This window comes from Hippocampus bargibanti, linkage group LG16 (assembly GCF_051943395.1).
Source record: "Hippocampus bargibanti isolate YZ-2025 linkage group LG16, ASM5194339v1, whole genome shotgun sequence".
Lineage (NCBI taxonomy): Eukaryota > Metazoa > Chordata > Actinopteri > Syngnathiformes > Syngnathidae > Hippocampus > Hippocampus bargibanti.
This window is the reverse complement of record NC_142749.1, coordinates 1,131,438-1,153,076: the sequence shown is the minus strand read 5'-3', so window position 1 is coordinate 1,153,076 and position 21,639 is coordinate 1,131,438. Positions and strand designations below refer to the sequence as shown.

The window sequence follows — 21,639 nt, the reverse complement described above, 5'->3', positions numbered from 1 at the left end:
ATTGCTAATGGTTCAAACACATTCAAGTTTAATGAGAAAATAATAGCCAGTGTGCACATACATCTCACAGTGCAGAAATGCAGGGTTCAATTTCAGCTTCTTCTGCCTTCCTCAGAATCAGAATCAGAAAGCCTTTAATCGTCCCACAATGGGGACATTTGCAGTCCACAGAAAGGAATTTGAAAAGGTTGGGGGGGGGGGTGAAAAGATATTTTTTTTTTTTTCTGTGAAGGCAACCAGTTCAGGATGCCCACTGCATATTACCCAAAGGCAGCTGAGATATGCTACAGCACGCCCTGCGACACTTGTGTGAGGATGAAGCGGATTAGAATAATGACTCAACCTTTGTTCATCATTTATATTTCATATAATGGGCAAGTAAATAACAAAAATACAATCCAATCCAATACATATTGATTTATATAACGCTTTAACAACAGCTGAAGCTGTAACAAAGCACTTAACATGGACAACTATCATATACAGGAAATGAATCCGTCGCAAAGATAGTAGAAAGCACCAGGATGTAAAACGAACATCAAGTCTGAATCATGCTATCGATGTGTCAATACTCTGGAGTAATTCTTTAAAGAAATGCGTGGGAAGAGAGTCACGGGGTAGCCGGATGGCTTCGATTGGCGAGCAACATCCTTTAAAACCGTCAAGGACACAGACTCAAAGGAATTCAGCACAGCTGAACACGGAACATTGGCAGAGGGGTCATATGTGGTATTTTAATCAAGTGTCCAAGCAGTAGAATCCTTATCAATGAAAAACTGAAGGAATCTGTTGCATATCTCAAGTGAAGGTCAGGAGCAAGTCGGCCGAGGGTGTTTGAGTACAGAATCGATGGTTTTAAATAGTATACATAGGTTGTGATGGTTAGCCTGAATAAGGTCGGACAAATATTCTCTTTTAGCCACGTTTACTTTAATTTAAAACAGATTCTTTACTTACAGACAGTTATTATAGGTACAACAACACTTAATACAACACTTTTACTTTATTTTTGTAGTTAGACCAGATTTGATAAGAGATCTAAAATGTGTCTTTTTTTTGCACTTATGTTCTGCTTTACGTCACCCTGTCTAGAAGTGCGAGTTTTGTCATTAAACCAAGGCTCAGATTTAGATTTTGGGATCACAGATTTAGAAGGAGCCAACGAATCCAGGATAGCACTGCATGATGAGTTAAACCAAGAGATTAGTTCCTCTGTGTTAGTTGGTGGTACACAAAGTTTATAAAAGGCCTCGGAGGACTGGCTAGCAGTGACAGGGTTAAAGATTCGACGTTTGCAGCCAGGATCAACAGACTTCATAGCAGTAGCTGACATGACTACATCAAATGAGACTGCCACGTGATCAGAAATCTCATGTTCAGAGACTTCCAAGTTTGACACTGGTTGTCCATAAGCAAGGCCCAAGTCTAAAATATGTCCTTGTTCGTGTGTTGGGCTGGTCACATGTTGCACAAAATTAAAAGGGTCAATGAGTCTTCGGAAGTCCTTTGCCAGTGGTTTTTCTGGGCTGCTCACATGGATATTGAAATTTCCCATGAGGAAAACATGATCATATTTGAGCCTGATTTCACCAAGAAGGGTGAAAAACTCATTTAAAAATACATAGCAGAAACATAATAAAATGGATTTGACAAGTGCAATTGTTGCTATTTCTGATGTTGTCTCTTTCTCTCTCTCTCTCTCAGTCAAAGTCAAAGTCAAAGTCAGCTTTATTGTCAAATATGCTAATATGCATGACATACAGCACAGATGAAATTAATGTCCTCTCGGACCCAGCGTGCAAGACATGCAAGGCACTTATAACGTGGCTAAAAAAGACATACAATTGACAACAGACAATACATGTAATTTCTGTATGTAAAGTGAGGTAGTGTCGTATGGAAAGTGAGGTAGTGACGTATGTAAAGTGAGGTAGTGACATATGTAAAGTGAGGAAGTGACGTACATAAAGTGACGTAATGTCGTAATTGCAAAACAAACAACTAGAAAGGGTTGAAGTGAGGTCTTGTCTAATGAGAAATAACAAAAAAAAAATAGAGTTCAGGATGATCGTACAGCATGTAGCGTGTACTCAGAGTTCAGAGTTCGGTGAGTGTGGCAGTGGGAAGGGGCAGGCTGGGCAGGGCTGGGAGGGAGTTGAGTCTCCGGACTGCCTGGTGGCAGAAACTGTCCTTGAGCCTGCTGGTCTTGGCTCGGAGACTCCGCAGTCTCCGACCCGATGGCAGCAGGCTGAAGAGGCTGTGGGAGGGGTGGGTGGGATCGCCAGCGATCCGGATGGCTCTGCGGGTGAGGCGGGTGTTGTAGATGTCCTGAAGGGGGGGGAGAGAGACACCGATGATCTTCTCAGCTGTCCTCACGATGCGCTGCAGAGTCTTACGGCAGGACACGGTGCAGGCGCCGTACCACACAGTGATACAGCTGGTCAGGATGCTCTCTATGGTACCGCGGTAGAAGGAGGTCGTGATGGGGGTCGGGGCTCCAACTCTTTTGAGCTTGCGGAGGAAGTACAGGCGCTGGTGGGCTCTCTTGGCCATTGATGCCGTGTTGTGGCTCCAGGACAGGTCATCGGATATGTGCACTCCCAGGAACTTGGTGCTGCTCACTCTCTCCACTGCAGCACCGTCGATGGTTAGTGGAGCATGCTGGGGGCGCACTCTCCTGAAGTCCACAACAATCTCCTTCGTCTTCTCCACATTCAGACGGAGATTGTTGTCCTTGCACCACGTGGCCAGGCGGCTGACCTCGTCCCTGTAGGCTGTCTCCTCGTCGTTGTTGATGAGGCCCACCACAGTCGTGTCATCCGCAAACTTTATGAAGAGGTTGGAGCTGGGTGATGATGGTGAGCAGTCGTGCGTGAGCAGAGTGAAGAGGAGGGGGCTCAGCACACACCCCTGGGGGGCCCCTGTGTTCAGCATGATGGTGCTGGAAGTGTTGTCGCCAACTCTGACTGCCTGTGGTCTCCCCGTCAGGAAGTCCAGCAGCCAGTTGCACAGGGAGGTGCTGATCCCCAGTTTGCTCAGTTTATTGGTAAGCTGTTGGGGGATGATTGTGTTGAATGCTGAGCTGAAGTCGATGAACAGCATTCTGACGTAGGAGTCTCTGGTCTCCAGGTGGGTGAGCGCTGTGTGGAGAGCAGTGGAGATGGCATCATCGGTCGAGCGGTTGGGCCGATATGCAAATTGGAAGGGGTCATGGGTGGGGGGGAGGGCAGCCTTGATGTGGTTCATAACTAGCCGCTCGAAGCACTTCATGAGGATGGGAGTGAGTGCGACCGGGCGGTAGTCATTGTGGCAGGTGGGGGACGACTTCTTCGGGACCGGGATAATGGTGGTGGCTTTGAGGCACGTGGGCACAACAGCCTGGCTCAGGGAGGTGTTGAAGATGTCCGTGAAGACATCTGTGAGCTCCACAGCGCAGTCTCTCAGAACACGGCCAGGAATGCCGTCGGGACCCGGGGCTTTTCGTGCGTTGGTCCCTCTGAGGGATCGCCTCACGCTGTCCTGGGACAGTGTCAGCACCTGTTCGCCGGGAGGTGGTGGGGTCTTCTGTGCTGGAGTGCTGTTGTCTGCCTCGAAGCGGGCGAAGAAGTCGTTCAGCTGGTTCAGCAGAGTGGTGGAGTTCTCGCAGGTCTGTGGAGTGGGCTTGTAGTCTGTGATGGTCTGTATCCCACGCCACAGGTTCCTGGTGTCACTGCTGTCTTTGAAGTGGTTGGCGATCCTCCTGGAGTGCTGTCTCTTGGCCATCCTGATGCCACGTGACAGGTTGGCCCTGGCTGTCCTCAGGCCCAGCTCATCGCCAGCTTTGTAGGCAGCGTTCCGAGCCCTGAGGAGCCTGTGGACTTCACCCGTCAGCCATGGCTTCTGGTTGGCCAGGATGGTGACAGATCTGGTGACAGTCACGTCATCCATGCACTTCCTCATGTAGGAGGTAACAGAGTCTGTGTACTCTTGGAGGTCGGTGTTGTTGTTGTAGGTGGCCGCTTGTCTGAACATGTTCCAGTCTGTGTTGGAGAAGCAGTCTTTGAGTGCCTCTGACGACCCATCAGGCCACACCCTTATCTGCTTCTTGACTGGTTTCATGACTTTGACAAGAGGCCTATATGCGGGCATTAACATGATAGTGGAGTGGTCCGAAGCTCCTAGGTGGGGGAGGGGGTAGGCTTTGTAGGCTCCTTTGTGTGTGGTGAAAACATTGTCCAGAATGTTGTTACCTCTCGTTGGAAAGTTAATGTGTCCATGGAGATGTGGAAAAACACTTTTGGGGTTGGCGTGGTTGAAATCGCCAGCCAGGATAAGGAAAGCATCTGGGTGGGCTGTCTGTTGCTCGCTGATGTGCTGGTAGAGTTCATTCAATGCCGCGCTCCTGTTGTTAATTGAGCTTGGGGGGATGTAAACTGCTACCAGCAGTATGGCACTAAATTCCCTCGGCAGGTAGAATGGCCGACATTTTATGACCATAAGTTCCATCAGTGGCGAACAGTGTTTGCATACCACAACAGCGTTGCGGCACCAGGCATCACTGATGTAAACACAGAGTCCCCCGCCACGAGTCTTCCCCCCCTCGACGAGCGCTCTGTCTGCCCGGAAGCTAGTTAGCTGGGCTAGCTGGATGGCACTGTCCGGTATGCTGTCGGTCAGCCATGTTTCCACAAACACAAAGGCACAACACTCACCCACGGTCTTGGAAGTTGAGCGGAGAAGTCTGATGTAGTCCATTTTATTGTCCAGCGAGCGCACGTTAGCCAGCGTGATGGTAGGAATGCAAGGCCGGTGGCGGCTAGCCGCGAGCCTAATGCGAATACCTCCACGCTTTCCCCTCTTTTGTTTCCTCATACAGCGCTTGTGGCGCCTCCACTCTGGGTTGGGTGCAGGAGTGGGGGTCGGTGGAAGAGTGGGGCTCAATGGATGAGCCGACTCCCTGAGCAATCCATGCTTGCGTAGCACTTCTGCTTCAGCTGGTTTAGGTTTTAAAAATGAACTGCCGATGTCGAGCAGAACCTCACGGGAGTAGGTACGCCTCGGGTGTAGCGAGGCCAACGGAGACGGACATTTGCACGAGTAAGAAAAACACAATAAACACGAAAAAAACAATTTGCCGGGAGAGAGAGGAGCCGCTGCGTGTGCACGCGCCGCCATCTTGGGAAAAAAAAAAAAAAAAAAAAAAAAAAAAAAAAAAAAAAAAACCTCTCCCTCTCTCATGAGTAGACCCGCCTCCGTGTGTGGAGTTTGCATGTTCTCCCCGGGCCGCATAGGTTTTCGCTGGGTCCTCCGGTTTTCTCTCACATTCCAAAAACATGCGTGGCAGACCAATTATACACTCCAAATTGTCCCTTGGTGTGAGTTTGAGTGTGCGTGCTCATGGTTGTCTGTCTCTGTGTGCCCTGTGATTGGCTTGCAACTTCCCCTCCTTGCCCCCTCTCACGACCAGCTTCCCGCAACGAACAACTGCCCTCTCAACCGTTGCCACACCCTCAGCCGCCACTCTGCCTCCTGGTTACTGCCTATCTTACACAACCGCACAGGTGACAATATCAGTTCTCGACTCCTCAGGACCTGCTTCGACCAGCTGTGTGTCATTGTACAGCACATGTTCAACATGAGCCTGAACCTGGGCAGAGTTCCACAGTTGTGGAAAATGTCATGTCTGGTTCCAGTGCCCATGACTGCCCACCCGAAGGAGGTCAACAGCTGCAGACCAGTGGCACTGATGTCTCACCTGATGAAGATGCTGGAGAGGCTCATCCTCGCCCACCTGCGACTGCTGGCGAGCCCATCACTGGACCCGCTACAGCAGGGGTCGGGAACCTGTGGCTCGTGAGCCATATTTGGCTCTTTTGATGATTGCATCTGGCTCACAGACTAAATACATATTCTCGCTTTTTCGTTGTTCATTTCCTGTTTGGGCTGCAGTTGGCGGTAAGCGCAATTTGTATTGGATGATACTGACCTAGGTTGGCTGAAAACGCAATGAGTGTTAGTGGCGTGTTGAACTGTGCCGCCATTATCCAGCGCACCGCGTGTTCGCGCCGACTGTCTCGAATGCGATGTGTTCAGGGACATCAGGTAATTAACAGTGAAATTGTGTTGTATTCTCTTTTTCTGTAAATAACCACTATACAATCACACGTTGTTCGTTCTGTTTCGTTATCTACAATGTTTTGCATATTGAGAACTAGTTGGACGAGACTTAATCACAAGACGAAACCCATGCCACTTCACCCATCCCTTCTGCCATACTGTGTTGCAGCAGTAAAAGAAATAAAAAAGACACATCCACACGTCTGGTATTATGAAGACGGCAGCAACATGGAGCACAAGACAGTCACTGTTGTGACACCTGTCACAAATGGACCCGGCAAGTTGACTTTCAGTACGATCGTTTGTGTGCATTTTTACCAATAATGAGGAACGGAAAACCATTCATGTTAATGGTCAGTACTCTCACAAAGTAAATTTGAATAATACATTCTGACATTTCGTTGAAAAGTGGACGTGCGTGCGTGCTTGCGTGTGCACGTGTGTGTGTGCGTGTTTGTGGCTCTCAATGAAAAACATTTCTAAATATTTTACTTATGTCTCTCTTAGTCAAATAAGACCCCTGCAGTTTGCCTACGAGCCCAGCATCAGTGTGGTGGAGGCCATCATCTGCCTCCTCCGCTCGACTTTGCTGCACCTGGAGAATGCTGGGAGCATGGTGAGGATCACTTACTTCGATTACTCCAGTGCCTTCAACACAGTGACGTGCAGTGAAGTGCATGGCTGGTGAGGCACTGACGTCATCACAGTCAGATTTACAAACATGAACTCCACAGAGTAGCTTGTTCACTATTTGATTGGCAACAGTTAACACGTTTTGTTTAAAATGTCATATCAGCATTCTTTATGTACTGTATACAAACTGTAGCATAGAAAAATAATTAAAAAAAGGTTATTATTGTGTTACCTGTACTTATAAATGAAGTCCAAGTCTCTCTGTCTCAATGGAGATCACTGCAAGTGAAGAAAGTCGTCCTTGATCAGTCCTGCTCCGACTGTTTGTTGTCAGTCTTTTGTGATGAGAATGACCGCTCAACTGATGCTGCAGTAGCTGGAACAGTGAGCACGAGCTGGAGACACTTAGTCACTTCAGGAATAGTTTCAATGAGATCCTTCTTGGCCAAAAAGCTGAAAAGCTGTCCAGGAGATTTACATTAATCCCTCACCGTTTGTGAGCTATACAGTCCGGTGTTGGTCTTCCTTTAATTATCTCCTGCTTCGATTGAAAGTCCAGATTAGAAAATTCTTTCACTTTAGATATGTAATCCACCATTCTGAAAATAAGGCCAGGCAACACGAAAAAATGACTGGATGGTTGCACTTCACTTGCTAACTGTTTACTGTAGCTTGCTCTCACTAATTCTATTTTTCTGCAGCCTGTCACATCTCGTTGCCATCCTGGGCGCGCCCCGCCCCTCCTGTCACCTCCTCCGCCACTCCCGGGAGACGGCCCCTCCAATCATCATTCACCTGGGTTCCCACAGCTGAGTGTCATTCACTGATTGTGCCTTCTGTCTATATCTGCCTATCGCTCACTACCGTTCTCCGTCAGAGTATTTTTGGATGTTGCCGTCACCACTACCGTGTTACCAGGTCTGCCATTGTTTAGTTCCTCCACTCTTCCCTGTTTGTTATTTTTGATGCATGTTTCAGTAAAGACTCTTTCTCCTTCCAAGCCTGTCTCGTCATGTATTTCGGGTCCTTCCCCTTCGCTAAACCCCGTCGCTCGAGTCCTGCCTTTTTTGCACTCGAGCGTCGTCACACAATACTCCGACCACCCATGGACCCCGCCGGCGATGACAGGTATTTTTCCGCCCTTGTTCAAGAGGCGGAGCGTTCGAGCCAGCTGGCCCAGGCGATCGAGGAAATGCGCCACGTTACTTCCTCGCTGGCTCAACGCCTCAAGGAGATGGAAACAGGCATCGCCACCCTCACCGTCCCTTCCTCCCCGCCCGTGGGCAGGCGCAATCCACCGCTACCCCAACCCTCACGCTACGCAGGCTAAACCGGGCGCTGCGCTCAATTCCTCATGCAGTGTGCGCTCATGTTTGAACAACATCCTGACGCCTACGTTAGCGATGAGGCTAAGGTAGCCTTCATCACCAGCCTGCTCGCGGGAGACGCTGAAACATGGGTGCTGGCTGTACGAGAATCTCGACCGGAGCTGTGCGCCTCGTATCAGGACTTTGTAGCCGAGATACGCAGGGTGTTTCACCATCCGGTGACGGAGGTCGAGGCGGAAGGGAGACTCCTCGACTGCGTCCAAGGGACCCGTTCGGCCGCGGAATACTCCGTCGCTTTCCGGATCCAGGCCGCTGGCAGCGGCTACGGCGACCGAGCGTTGAGGGGGGTGTTTCGTCGCGGCTTGAATTCCGACCTAAAGGCCTAAACGCCGGCACCACCTTCGACGACCTCGTCGAGATAGTCATCGGCTTGGATCATCGTCTCCGGGAGCGTCGAAAGGAGCTAAGCGACCGACGGCCCGAGGAACCCCGAAGCCGACCTTGGTCGACCACACCCGGCAGCGACCGCGCGCAGCCCCAGGAGGGATTCCCCAAACCTATGGTGATAGGGGGGGGAGACGACCGCGCCAACCCAAGGGCTCGTCGCACCCGAGGCCCCCAGCCAAGGACCTACGGCCCATGTAAGTCCCCACCGAAACAGCGACCGTTGGGGGCTAAGTCCACGACACCTATCACGTGGTTGGAGCTGGAAAGCGAACTATTTGGCCCCTCCAGCTCCCAAACAGTGCGGGCGCGAGTTGACTCGGGGGGCCGACGGGTGCATCATCGACCCCCAATTGGCCGACTTATTGGGCTGCCAACTCATCGATCTCCTTCCCCCTAAGGAGATCGTCGACCTGGATGGCCGACTGTTAGCCCGGGTCACCCACCTCACGGCCCCACTTAAGCTCCGAGTGGCGGGCAGCCATGTGGAGCACCGCCAATTTTTTGTTATGCCCTCCCAGAACGCGCCATTGGTTTTGGGTCTCCCTTGGCTCAAGGCCCATGACCCGTCCATTTCTTGGGAGGGCCCCACCATTCAGGGCTGGAGCCTCTACTGCTACGCCAACTGCCTGCGGTCGGCAACGGCAAGGCGAAACCCCTCCCGCGGTGGCCCGCCCGAGGCTATCTGCCTCAAGGGCGTGCAACAGTGCTACCACGACGTGCGGGAGGTGTTCAGAAAAGACAACGCCCAATCTCTGCCGCCCCACCGACCGTATGACTGTGCTATTGACTTGCAGCCAGGGGCTCCATTACCGGACTCCAGACTTTACCACATTTCACAACCGGAACGGGAAGCCCTGAGCACTTACATAGACTCCTCTCTAGCGGCGGGACTCATTCGCCCGTCGCGTTCTCCGCTGGGCGCAGGGTTTTTCTTTATCGATAAGAAAGATGGATCCCTGCGCCCATGCGTTGACTACCGGGGCCTGAACGACATCACCATCAGTAACAAATACCCTCTCTCCCTCATGGATTCGGCCTTCGCGCCCCTTCAGTCTGCCACCATTTTTTCAAAATTAGATCTGCGTAGCGCTTACCATTTGGTCCGTATCCGTGAGGGGGATGAATGGAAAACAGCATTTAAGACACCTTTAGGGCACTTTGAATACCTGGTGATGCCGTTCGGGCTCACGAACGCGCCCGCCGTTTTCCAAAATTTGATAAATGATGTGCTCAGAGACTTCCTCAATGTTTTTGTTTTCGTGTACCTGGATGACATTCTTATTTTTTCTCGCTCTGCAGAGGAGCAACGGCAACACGTCCGACTGGTCCTGGCGCGGCTCCTGCAAAACCGGCTCTACGTGAAGGCAGAGAAGTGCGACTTCCATGTCCACTCTCTGTCTTTCCTAGGGTTCGTTGTGGAGCAGTTTTGGATGTTGCCGTCACCACTACCGTGTTACCAGGTCTGCCATTGTTTAGTTCCTCCACTCTTCCCTGTTTGTTATTTTTGATGCATGTTTCAGTAAAGACTCTTGCTCCTTCCAAGCCTGTCACGTCGTGTATTTTGGGTCCTTCCCCTTCGCCAAACCCCGTCGCTCGAGTCCTGCCTTTTTTGCACTCGAGCGTCGTCACACAGCCGAGGAGTTGCAAGAAGAATCTGTAATCACCAGCGCCCCCTGTCATGAGGCAGGAGAACTGTGTACCACACCTATGCACATAGTTTTGATAAAAATAAAATAAAATAAACACTGTAGTACAGTGTTTATAATGTACAGTGACTCTACATTATACACACCAGCTAAACTGGAGAAATTTAGTTCATATACTAAAAGCTTTTGAACACTTTAATAGCGATATGCAGAGCAATCGACAGCAATGCGGTCTCACTGCAGAGCAAGCCAGCACAGTTAGCATAGTGATTGCGCAATCCATGGTGAGGCTCAGCCGGCTGCTGCCTCACCGCTCACCTCCACTTAGTATTTGAATGGTAAATTCAGCGATTTAAAAAAAAAATCCAAAAATGGTATTAGTCAAATGGAAAAGAACGTTAAAGTACAAATCACTAAATAAATATAACTGTTTAATTTATTTCATTTCATTTCATTTCATATTTCCATGATGACAGGTGAGGCACAGCCTCACCTGCCTCCCCTAACAGCACGTCACTACTTCTACATCATCCAGCCCAATCTACACACTTTGGATTACAAATTTCCTCACAAACCGGCCAGAGTACGTGAGGGCAAAGAATTGTCGGACAGGCTTCTCATCAGCACTGGAGTGCTTCACCCTCTACACCTCGAACTTCAATTACAATACACCAGCCTGCCACCTTCAGAAGTTCTCTGATGACTCAGCTATTATCGGCCTCATTACAAAGGGAGATGATTGGGAGTACAGAGAACTGACCAAGGACTTCATAATAACCTCCAGATCAACACCGAGAAAACCACGGAGTTGGTTGTGGATTTCTGCAGGAAACAATCCTCACCTGTACAGTTGAACATCCAGGGTACGGACATAGAGAGGGTGACCTCCTACAAGTACCTTGGTGTTACTCTTAACAATAAACTGAACTGGACTACAAACACGGATGCCCTAATAAATAAAAAGGGACAGAGTCGCCTCTTCCTACTAAGGAAACTGAGGTATTTTGGAGTTCGGGGGTCACTCCTAAAGACGTTCTATGACTCTGTGGTAGCTTCAGTCATCCACTATGGAATTGTCTGCTGGTCAGGCAGCATCACGACACGGGACAAGAAAAGACTGGAGCGCCTGGTCAAGACGGCTGTCCTGGGCTGCTTGCTGGACTCTCTGGAGGAGGTGGGCAACAGATGGACGCTTGTGTTGGGGTAATTCGCCATACAAACATCTCCAAACATCGCTCTGTAATCTTTGTTTACATTTTGGACTTCCTGATACGTCATATCCTGCCTTCCCTTTACATGATGTCGCATTTACATTACGTCACATCCTATCGCGTCACACACTGAGCGCCGCATAAATACTCCCGCAGTCTCGCTCTCTCTCGCCATGCTTCCTCCTTAAGCTGACACCGCGATGCCTCGCTCTCTTCAAGATTAAACCAACTTTCTGTTCTACACCTGCCTTCCTGATAATTTAACCATCCTCTTCCATCAACACCCGTCGAAGCAATGAACCAAGGGCGAACGATCAAAATAATCCAACAGCTTGCTAAACTAAAAGCTATGTTGGACAGCCCCTCCCACCCCCCTTCCCATCCTGACAGCTCTGGGTAGCTCTTTCAGCCAGAGGCTGTTACACCCGCGCTGCAAAGAGAGGTACCGCTGCTTGTTCATACTGACTGCTGTCAGACTTCTTAATAATCACATGTGATTGAAAAAAAAAAACTGGACTCGTACTGTAAATAGCACAGCCACCTTATGTTGATGCAATACAGCTACATATATCAATATGATTTTTTATACTTGCACTATGTAGTTTTTTTATGAAACATTTTTGCATAGTTACAGTATACAGCTCAGTCTTCTGACATTTTTTATTATGCTTAGAATATCGTTTTTTTATCTTTTCACCACCCACCCCCTTTCAAATTGCTGCTGTGGATTGCAAATTTCCCCATTGTGGGACGATTCAAGCTTGCGAAATAAAGCCATTAATTAGCATTATTTCTCTTTCACATGTCGGCACAAACGAATTACCCTCATTTCAGTCCTCCAAAATGGAACCAGGAACCAGTGGAAATAGTCCGTGTTATTAATCGTTTAATTCTGAGGGGGGAATAACATAAATGACTTCTATGATTAATGAGGGTTGGGGTTTTGAGAAATTTCGAGATTATCTCTACTATGCACCCACATTCACTGTGTACACGGACAATAACCCCCTCGCGTACGTCCTAAGCACGGCCAAACTCAATGCTGCCGGACATCGCTGGGTGGGTGAATTGGCGTATTTCCACTTCACAATAAAGTACACGCCAGGCAAGGCGAATGCTGATGCCGACACACTGTCGCGTTATCCAGTTAAGGTGGAGGGACACACAGAGGAGTACACTGAAACTTTGCCTCCAGATGTGGTTTCCACCATATGGCAGGAGGACAAGGCTGTGGCTGAGGAGGATGTTCCATTGATGGCTGTGTTGCAACTCACCTCTGATGGTGAGGATTTTCTTCCGGTGACAGTCCCCGCTATCACTCCAGATGATATCAGAGCTGCTCAGGAAGAGGATGCATCAATCTCTGAGATAATGACACTGAAGAGGAGGGGATGGAACCCCAACGACAAAGATAAAAGACAAATGGGACCAGAGGCAAGGAGACTAGTACACGAATGGAATAGACTGAAACTGGAAAAGGGAATTTTATACAGACAGGCGGGGAAATGGAAACAGCTCGTTCTCCCTAGTAAGCTGAAGTCGACTGTGCTCAAAAACCTGCATGATGACATGGGTCATGTTGGAGCTGACGAGGTGATCAACCTTGCAGGGCAGAGGTTCTATTGGCCATTCATGCAGCACGAAATAGAAAACTACGTAATTCGCCAGTGTTCCTGCATTTAAACAGAAACGACCCACCATTCCGGAAAAAGCACCCATGGGCAACATCACTACTAGTGCCCCATTTGAGCTCATTTCTATTGATTATCTCCATCTTGAGCCAAGTAAAGCAGGCTATGAGTATATTCTAGTCCTGGTAGACCACTTTACTCGGTTCGCACAAGCCTACCTGACTAAGAATAAGTCAGGCAAGGTTGCGGCTGAGAAAATCTTTAGTGATTTTATTCCACGGTTCTCTTATCCAGAGAGACTACATCATGATCAAGGTCGGGGGTTTGAAAACAGTCTATTCCAGCGGCTTCAACAGTTGTCTGGCATTGGCCCGAACCACCCCATACCATCCGCAGAGCAATCCTGCAGAACGTCTGAATAGAACAGTTACAGATGCTACGCACTCTCCAAGAAGAAAGGAAAGCTGAGTGGAAAGACTATTTGCCTCATGTAGTTCATGCGTACAACTGTCTCTCTCTCTCTTGGCAGTCCATCGAAGTCGAAGATGACGTCGCTTTCATTGCTTTGTGGGGTATTGGACAGTGGTTATCGGCGCTGGCGTCGATGCCACTGTAAGTGACTATGAAGCCCGATTCTGGAGCCACAAATCCTGCCACATTCAGGACATGCGAGGCCAGGACCGGGCTGGCAAGGCGGTACTGAAGCAGCACAGAGGTGTCTTTGCTCGCGCCGCACGATCCTCCTCTGGGTGCGTTTGTTTTAAAGTTGCGTCACCCCTTCGTGGCATAAGGAACGCCACAGTGGCCTGTTAAGCTGCAGCAGACTCCAGATCGCTGGGCTTGATGTTGCATTTCTTTAGAGTCTGTTTAAGCTGGTCTTTGTATCGCAGCTTAGGACCACCAGGCTTCCTATTCGCTGACAGGAGTTGTCCATAAAGCACCTGCCGAGGCAAGCGGCAGCTAGGCATCCGGATGACATGTCCAACCACCGGTGTTGCCTCTTTGCCAGTATAGCCTCGATACTGGTGGAGGCGGTGCGTTGAAGGATGTCGGTGTGTGGGACACGATCCTGCCAGGTGATGCAAAGGATTCGTTGGAGGCACCTGATGTGGAATGCATCAAGGCGTCTCACATGGCGTCGCTAGATGGTCCAGGCTTCTGCGCCATATAGCAGCGTGGACACACACACTGCTTGGTAGACTGCGACTTTTGTTGGAGTTCTTAAGTGGTTGTTTTCGAACACACGAGTACGCAATCTGCCAAAAGCTTTGGAGGCTTGATGGATGCGGGCCTGGACGTCGTCGTCAATTAGACAGGAGGGTGTTAGAATGCTGCCGAGGTAGCTGAATTGTTGGACAACCTTGAGGGGTGTGCCACTGAGGGTGAACGCTGGGGTAGGAGAACTCTCTTTTGCCATGACCTCCGTTTTAGTTACATTGATCACGAGACCGAGTGATCGGTAGACGGAGGACATGGTATTAAGGGCATGTTGCATGGCAGCTGGGCTGTGGGCCAACAGAGCACAATCATCTGCATACTGTAGCTCGTGGATGTCGCTGATCAGGGTCTTGGTCTTGGCCTGTAGGCGTCTGATGTTGAACAGGCTACCATCCAGGCGGAATTGGATTTGTACGTCGCCACCTTCCTGGATGGACTTATGGAAGAGGAGCGTAGCTGCCATCAGGAACAGGTTGAATATAGCAGGGGCCAGTACACAGCCCTGCTTCACCCCGACTTCCACAGGGAACGGGGAAGATTGCTGGCCACCAACAAGTACAGTTGCTTGCATGCCACTGTGGAACTGTTTTAGGATGCCGAGAAAATTGGAGGGAACGCCAAATTTCTGCAGTATGGTCCAGAGAATGTCAGGGTTAACTGTGTCAAATGCCTTTGTAAGGTCGATGAAGGTGATATACAGGTCCTTGTTTTGTTCCTTGCATTTCTCCTGAACTTGGCGCGCAGCGAAGATCATGTCCAGAGTGCTTCGATCCTTCCTGAAACCGCATTGTGTCTCTGGGAGGATGTCTTCGGTAATGTGCGATGTAAGACGGAACAGCATTACTTTTGCAAGAATCTTGCCAGCAACAGAAAGTAGGGAGATGCCACGGCTGTTGCCACATACTGACTTGTCCCCCTTCCTTTTATAAGTGGTAACAATGTTGCTGTCTTTCCATTCCTGAGGAAGTGTCCCGTTTTGCCAGATGTTGCAGATGAGGTGGTAAAGCTTCCGTGTCAGGAGGTAACCGCCGCTCTTGAAGACCTCAGCTGGAAGTCCATCAGGGCCAGGGCTTTTGTTGTTTTTAAGGCTCCGGATTGCAGAGAGGACCTCTGTGAACTGATGAGGTTCATCAAGGGAGGGAACTGATGGAAGCTCTGGGAGGGAGTCAAGGACAGATGTGTCTGAAGGGTTTACTTGGTTGAGCAGGGAGTCAAAGTGCTCTGCCCAGCGCTCAAGTATTAGCTGTTTGTCCTTCAGTAGTACAGAACCGTCTGCAGATTTAACTGGGACAATGTGTTGTCTTCGTGGGCCGTGCAGGGATTTTACAGCATCATAGAAGGCGTGGGTGTTGCTGTTGTCTGCATGCCTCTGGATTTCTTGGGCCTTGCTGAGCCACCACTTGTTCTCCATCATCCTCAGCTGTTTCTGTGTTTCACCACGGATGGCCTTGTAATGAGAGAGGAGAAGTGGAGAATGAGGGTTGGAGAGAAGTGTGGTATGGGCTTTGCGCTTGGCTTCCAGAAGCTCCTGTATGGCAGCTGAGCTGTTATCGAACCAGTCTTGATGACGTCTCTGAGTGAAGCCAATGGTCTCAGAGGCAGCTTGATGAATTGTTGTCCTCAATTTTTTCCACCTGCTTTCAATATCAAGGTCACCGTTACTGGTAAACGATAAGGTGGTGATCCCAGTCGAGGCACAACTGTACAAGACATGAGTCCACTGGCTATTCACCGTTCTTCATCCTCTATGGAAGGTCTCCCCGGTTGCCCATCGACTTAGTTTTTGGTCTGACAGCTGACGAAGAAGTAAAAAGCCGACAGGAATATGCACGTAAGTGGGCCTGTCGAATGCAAGATGCTTACAGAATTGCCTCCGAGAACAGTCAAAAGAGCTCTGAAAAAAGGAAGAAATACTATGACCGTGGTGTTAAAGGCATTGCACTCCAGCCAGGGGATCGTGTACTGGTCAGGAACCTATCTGAGAGAGGTGGACCTGGCAAGCTCCGGGCTTACTGGGAGGAAAAAGTCCACAGGGTCACTGAAAGAGTGGGAGATGGACCAGTGTACAAGGTACGGGCAGAAAACGGAGACAAAACTACCCGTGTGTTGCACCGTAATCTCCTACTGTCTGTGTGGGGGAAATGGGCCAGTCGTTAGTCAGGAATGTAGGAACAATCAGTGGGGCCACAGGGAGTGGTCCTCTGCTCCCCCAACCTGAGAGTAGGGACCTATCATAGCTGGGTCCGGCACCGCCATGGCTGGACATTAGTGATATATAAATAGGGCCGATACGACCAGTCAGACTTTAGTTCGCTGACGAAGCCTCTTGGATAGGAGGTGAAACGTCCGAAACCTTCAAATGTGTACAGATGACGGCTGAAGAAACCTCATCAATCATTTACTACTAGTGTCCACCAGCGAGTAGAGCGCTACCATGACAAGCAGAAACCACCTTACGGCCACAACTCCGAATGGCCGCCTCAACAAGAGCGGTTCATTCAGACTCAATATCTCCCAGGGCCCGCGGGACATGGGAAACGTTCTGCCGTAGGTGGGAATTGAAGCTCCTCTGACAGGGGATTCCGCTTGACGCTCCCAACAAACCGTTACAATACGTTTGGGTCTGCCAGGTCGGACAGGGCTCTTCCCTCACCCTCGTAGCCTACTCTAGTTTAGCTCCAGTGCTCTTTAACATCTTCTTCTATGTCGTCACATGCCTCTTTCCCCAAGGCAATGGGTGTGAGGATGTTGTCCATATGGGATACCGCCTCAATGCAAACCTCTTCAACATGAGATAGCTCCAGGCCACACAAAGACGAAACTCTGTCAGATATGTGAACTTCAGTATGCTGATGACTGTGCTGTACTCGGTCACAGGTCAGCATCGATACAGTATGCTCTCAACACAATGTCATGTTTGTACCAGTCATTTGGTCTCCAGATCAACATAAAAAAAAAATGTGATCTGCAACCCCAACTCCCACACCACCCAGCCTTCACGTCAATGACATTTCAGTAAACATAGTGGATCACGTTGCCTACCTTGGCACAACTCTGTCCTCCAACTGATTCCTTGACATTGAAGTGCACATATGTATCAATAAAGCCTCATCATCCATTTGTCCGCAATGCAGCTGATATTTTGCAAACCGAAACACGAGGATCGGAACTAAGATTGCCGTGTACAATGGAATATGTCTCTCCACTCTCCTCTATGGGGCAGAATCATGGTCTACATACTGCCAGCCCATTACTACCTTACTACCTTTGAGGCCTCCCGCTTCCACAGCCTGCATAAAATACTTGGCCTTTCCTGGGAACATCAAGTTCCCCATACAGACATTCCTCAGTGCACGAATTCCATCAGCATGAAAGAGGCAGTAGCAAAGAAACATCTTTGGTGATTGGACACACCACTCAATGCCCGATCACCGCCTGCCCCAACAAGTCCAAGGCCAGTTGAAACATGCAAAGTGCACCAGGGACCTCCTCAAACAAGCCAACAGCCATACCACACAGCTTGAAACTCTGGCATCCAATAGAAAAACCCGGTATGCCACTTGTGCCAGGATAGTCTCACAAATACATCAAACCAACCAAGACAGACGAAGAGAGACGCACTCAATGGCACCAGCAGGCGACTGGTACCCCCCTGGCATCCGGCTTCCCTTGCTCCATTGACATGTATGTGGCTCAAGGATTGGTCTCTAGGCCCACGAGAAGTGGCACCAGCGACAGTGTTGCTGACCCCCCTGCCCCACTCTCAACAAAATGCACCCCTCCCCCTGCACAACCTCCCCTCCCTCGGAGCGAGCGTCCTCATCATACATGATGGACAGCTACAGAGTGTGTGTGTGTGTGTGTGTGTGTGTGTGCGCGTGTGTGCGTGCGTGCATGTGTGTGTGTGCACGCGCGTGCGTGTGTATGTGGCTCTATGCGGTAACATGGTTAAAAATGACTCTTGGTCTCTGACTTAAAATAAATCGACGTATCTATGTATATGATATAGTAACTTTGTCAAATTTTCTGATGCTCGAGTGAGTGGGAAAACTGCTAAATAAAGGGAAAACGTCACTAAGTGTGTATGACTACAGACACAAGTTATAGCTGTGTAAACGTGTCCAAGTTTGCACAAAAAATAAAACCACAACTTTCAAATTACGAGACACATATTTTACATTTTGACTTTATGGTCATTGTGGGAGATGGTGAGAGATTGTGAGCGGGACAATGTGGACAGTGCCCTTTGCCCAAATCTGAGCAAAATATTAGCTCTTTTGCATGTGTGTTTTGGTTTACTGTTTTAGTTCCACTTTAACCTGTTGCTTCACTGGTCTCATAAGATCTACCCAAATCTAATGTCAGACCCTGCAAAAGGCGACCACCATCATCGCGGGGTCTTGGATGACGGCGCGGCTAGGGAGATCTGCGGACAGGGCACGGCCTACGCCCTGAGTTGTCAAGTAGTAATTGGGCAACGGGGCAGATTGGAAAGAGGAGAGGCCAGCAGATACCACAACTTGTGTTAATAGGAGGGTCCTGCGCCACACAGAGTCAGGTTCTTCTTTGTTCATGCTTATTCCATACGGCTAACTATAAATTATTATAAAATTGGAATTTTTCTGAGAGAACCGTAATGTCAGTCAGAGTTCCATTCAATTCTTGTTCATAGATGCACAACCCTAATATGGATACAACGTTAGTTAGCTGCCTGTATCACCAAAGTGAGTGTGTAAAACATTATAACTTAAGTCTAAAGAAGACTTTGTGAAAGACATCTTACCTCCTGGGGAATGATGCCTCCATATAATGGTCGCTTCTGGCCGACCCATCGCAAAGCACATCAGATTGACGTTGTTGCCTTCGTTTACTGTCATGTCGTTGGATATATTCGTGATCCTGGCTGGTACTGAAAAGAGAAATGGCAAATTATGACTGACGACAAAACAAATGGCATGTGAGCGATCGGTACTCTAAACCAGTGTTTTTCAACTTTTTTTGACATTCACCAACTTTTTTTTTACATTAATAAAATTTTGTGGCACACCACCAGCCAAAAATGTTACAAAAGGACATTCTACGCCTGTGTAAGCTGGTCCATCGATGAGAAGGTTTCTTCAGCCGTCATCTGTACTTTTTTTAAAGGTGTTGGATGTTTCACCTCCTATCCAAGATGCTTCGTCAGCGAACTAAAGTCTGACTGGTCGTATCGGCCCTATTTATATATCCCTAATGTCCAGCCATGGCGGTGCCGAACATAGCTATGATAGGTCCCTACTCTCAGATTGGGGGGAGCAGAGGACCACTCCCTGTGGCCCCACTGATTGTTCCTACATTCCTGACTAACGACTGGCCTGTTTGTTCCCCTCCCTCCGGTATCACCTCGTCAGCATCACGAATGTTGCCTAACCTGTTTTGCCTAAGCAGGCTATTGTATGAACGATCCAAATTGAAAATTGAAAAGGACACTCTGAACAGTATATTTAATTACAATATTATTTCGCAATGTATTGATCGTCAGTGTGAAACTATTATTTAACTCTGTCGGCTTGTTTTGAAGCTACTGGTGTTTCATTTGGAGCTGGCATTGAAGCTTATTAAGCACCCTGGCGCTGTTGATAACTTGTTACTATACGGCAGGGATGTTGGAGTAGGTTTCATCTCATCCCAGGTTCCATATGAAAGATAATTTTCACTATGTTGCCTTGAGCTCTATAGTGCCTCTTTGCTCTCTTTTTTTCCCACCAGAATCTTGCAGAGAGCCCAGTTCGGAGTTTGCAGTTGCTCTCTTAAAAAACTTCTCCTCTGATCGTCTCTCGGAGGAACGAGACAATCAATCCAGCAAAATCCAGCAGTCATTTAAACAGCTTCTTCCCCCATGCCATTAACTCTTTGAACAGTAGCCCAAATGGAACTGTATAGTGCCTCTTTTTTGATGATGATACTCGTGCAGCATGTTCGACCTGAAACAAATTCCCTGTGTGTTCTATATACTTGGCAATAAAGATGATTCTGATTCTGATTCTGATCAGTGACGTGTTGCCACATGGACACATATTTAATCACCCTCCCAGTCTTTACAGCACGGACACCGGGCAATGCCATAATATTTTCAGAAAATGATTAATACAATCAAATAGTTGCCTGTAACTGTGAAAAATGGGGTGATGATGACGATTGCTGATAGATAGCAATGTTTTGTTGTTGCGTTAATTGTGTGAGTTTATTAAGAGGAAGTTGATGTACACAGATTGAGCTAATGCCCGCTGATGGAGAGGTGAGCATGCAAAATGTGTCAGGGTTTGCAAGGTGGTGATGGCGGTTGTGGATCCGAAAAAGCAGGCAGGAGGGAGAAGGAGGTTGTATTTGAGAAATTGTATTAAAATAAAGTCAACAGGAACAAAATCTAGAACGCTAACATCATTTGAGTTCTTTTGACTTCAAGACGGCGCCGCGAGAGTGGCTGCCTTTCCAAAGTATTTCGTTTTTCTAAAACTTTGCTGCTGTGAAATGTAAATTTCTCCACTGTGAGACTAATAAAGGCATATCCAATCCAATCCAATCCATACAATGCATACACAATGTACAATGCATACAATTGCATAAAATGCATACAATGACCTAACACCGAATGGTCGTGCCGGGAGTCCTTTTGACTGCCACTGATTGTAACGACCAGCACCTGCGAGGCTGCTGGAAGGGCTGACAGCGCTATGATAGTGTTTTTATACACATCCGTAAACATCATGGGTTATTTCATGTTTAGTTTAATACATACTATGTTATTTCATGTTTAGTTTAGTCTATATGGATGTATGTAGCTTATTAGTTAACTAGTTGCGTATGCAGAGTGTAACAGGTATCAAATTTCAGTCTAATGTTCTCCCAACACTTGTCCGTAGCTGATTGGACAACAGATCGCTGCTGTGTGAGGTAAACTCGGTTGAAGAGGCGGGCATTGTGCTCTTGGCTTCCCGCTTTGACGAGAGATGTTCTTCTATTGTTTTACTAGAATAAAGTAGTCTTTTCTGTTCACCATCTATCGTCCCCGCTGGTATTTTATCATAAAACTCTGTTGAACTCCGAACCAGAAGAGAAACGGGAATTAGATTCCAACAGCTACCCGTTGGTCGCCAATCCGAATGTGGCAGTCTGCCACTGATCGGGACGACCAGCACCTGTGCAGCTGCAGGCGGGGCCCACAGCGCCACCCGTTGGTCACCAACCAGATCATGACAGTACCCCTCCCCCTTCAAGGGAATGCTTCCAGAAGTCCCAACAGTCTCGCAAAAGGTCCAACTCGCCAGGAAACAAAGGTGGAGACGGCAACAGTTGCCTCTCTAGCATATGATGGGCTGCTGCCTGATGGGAACGGGTCTCGGCCTGACGTTGACGTGGACGCGGCACTGATTGTCGTGGGTGTGAGTGC

General features: G+C 48.7%; 1 protein-coding gene across 2 annotated transcripts in view; it reads right to left on the bottom strand.

The window, feature by feature from the left end:
• Positions 1-21,639, bottom strand: part of opcml (opioid binding protein/cell adhesion molecule-like) — a 141,075-nt gene that overhangs the window by 30,917 nt on the left and 88,519 nt on the right. For both annotated transcript variants that reach the window (XM_089016658.1, XM_089016659.1), the window contains exon 3: positions 18,994-19,119. In XM_089016658.1, coding sequence (XP_088872784.1) covers positions 18,994-19,119 — 126 coding nt within the window. The remainder of the gene's footprint in view (positions 1-18,993; positions 19,120-21,639) is intronic.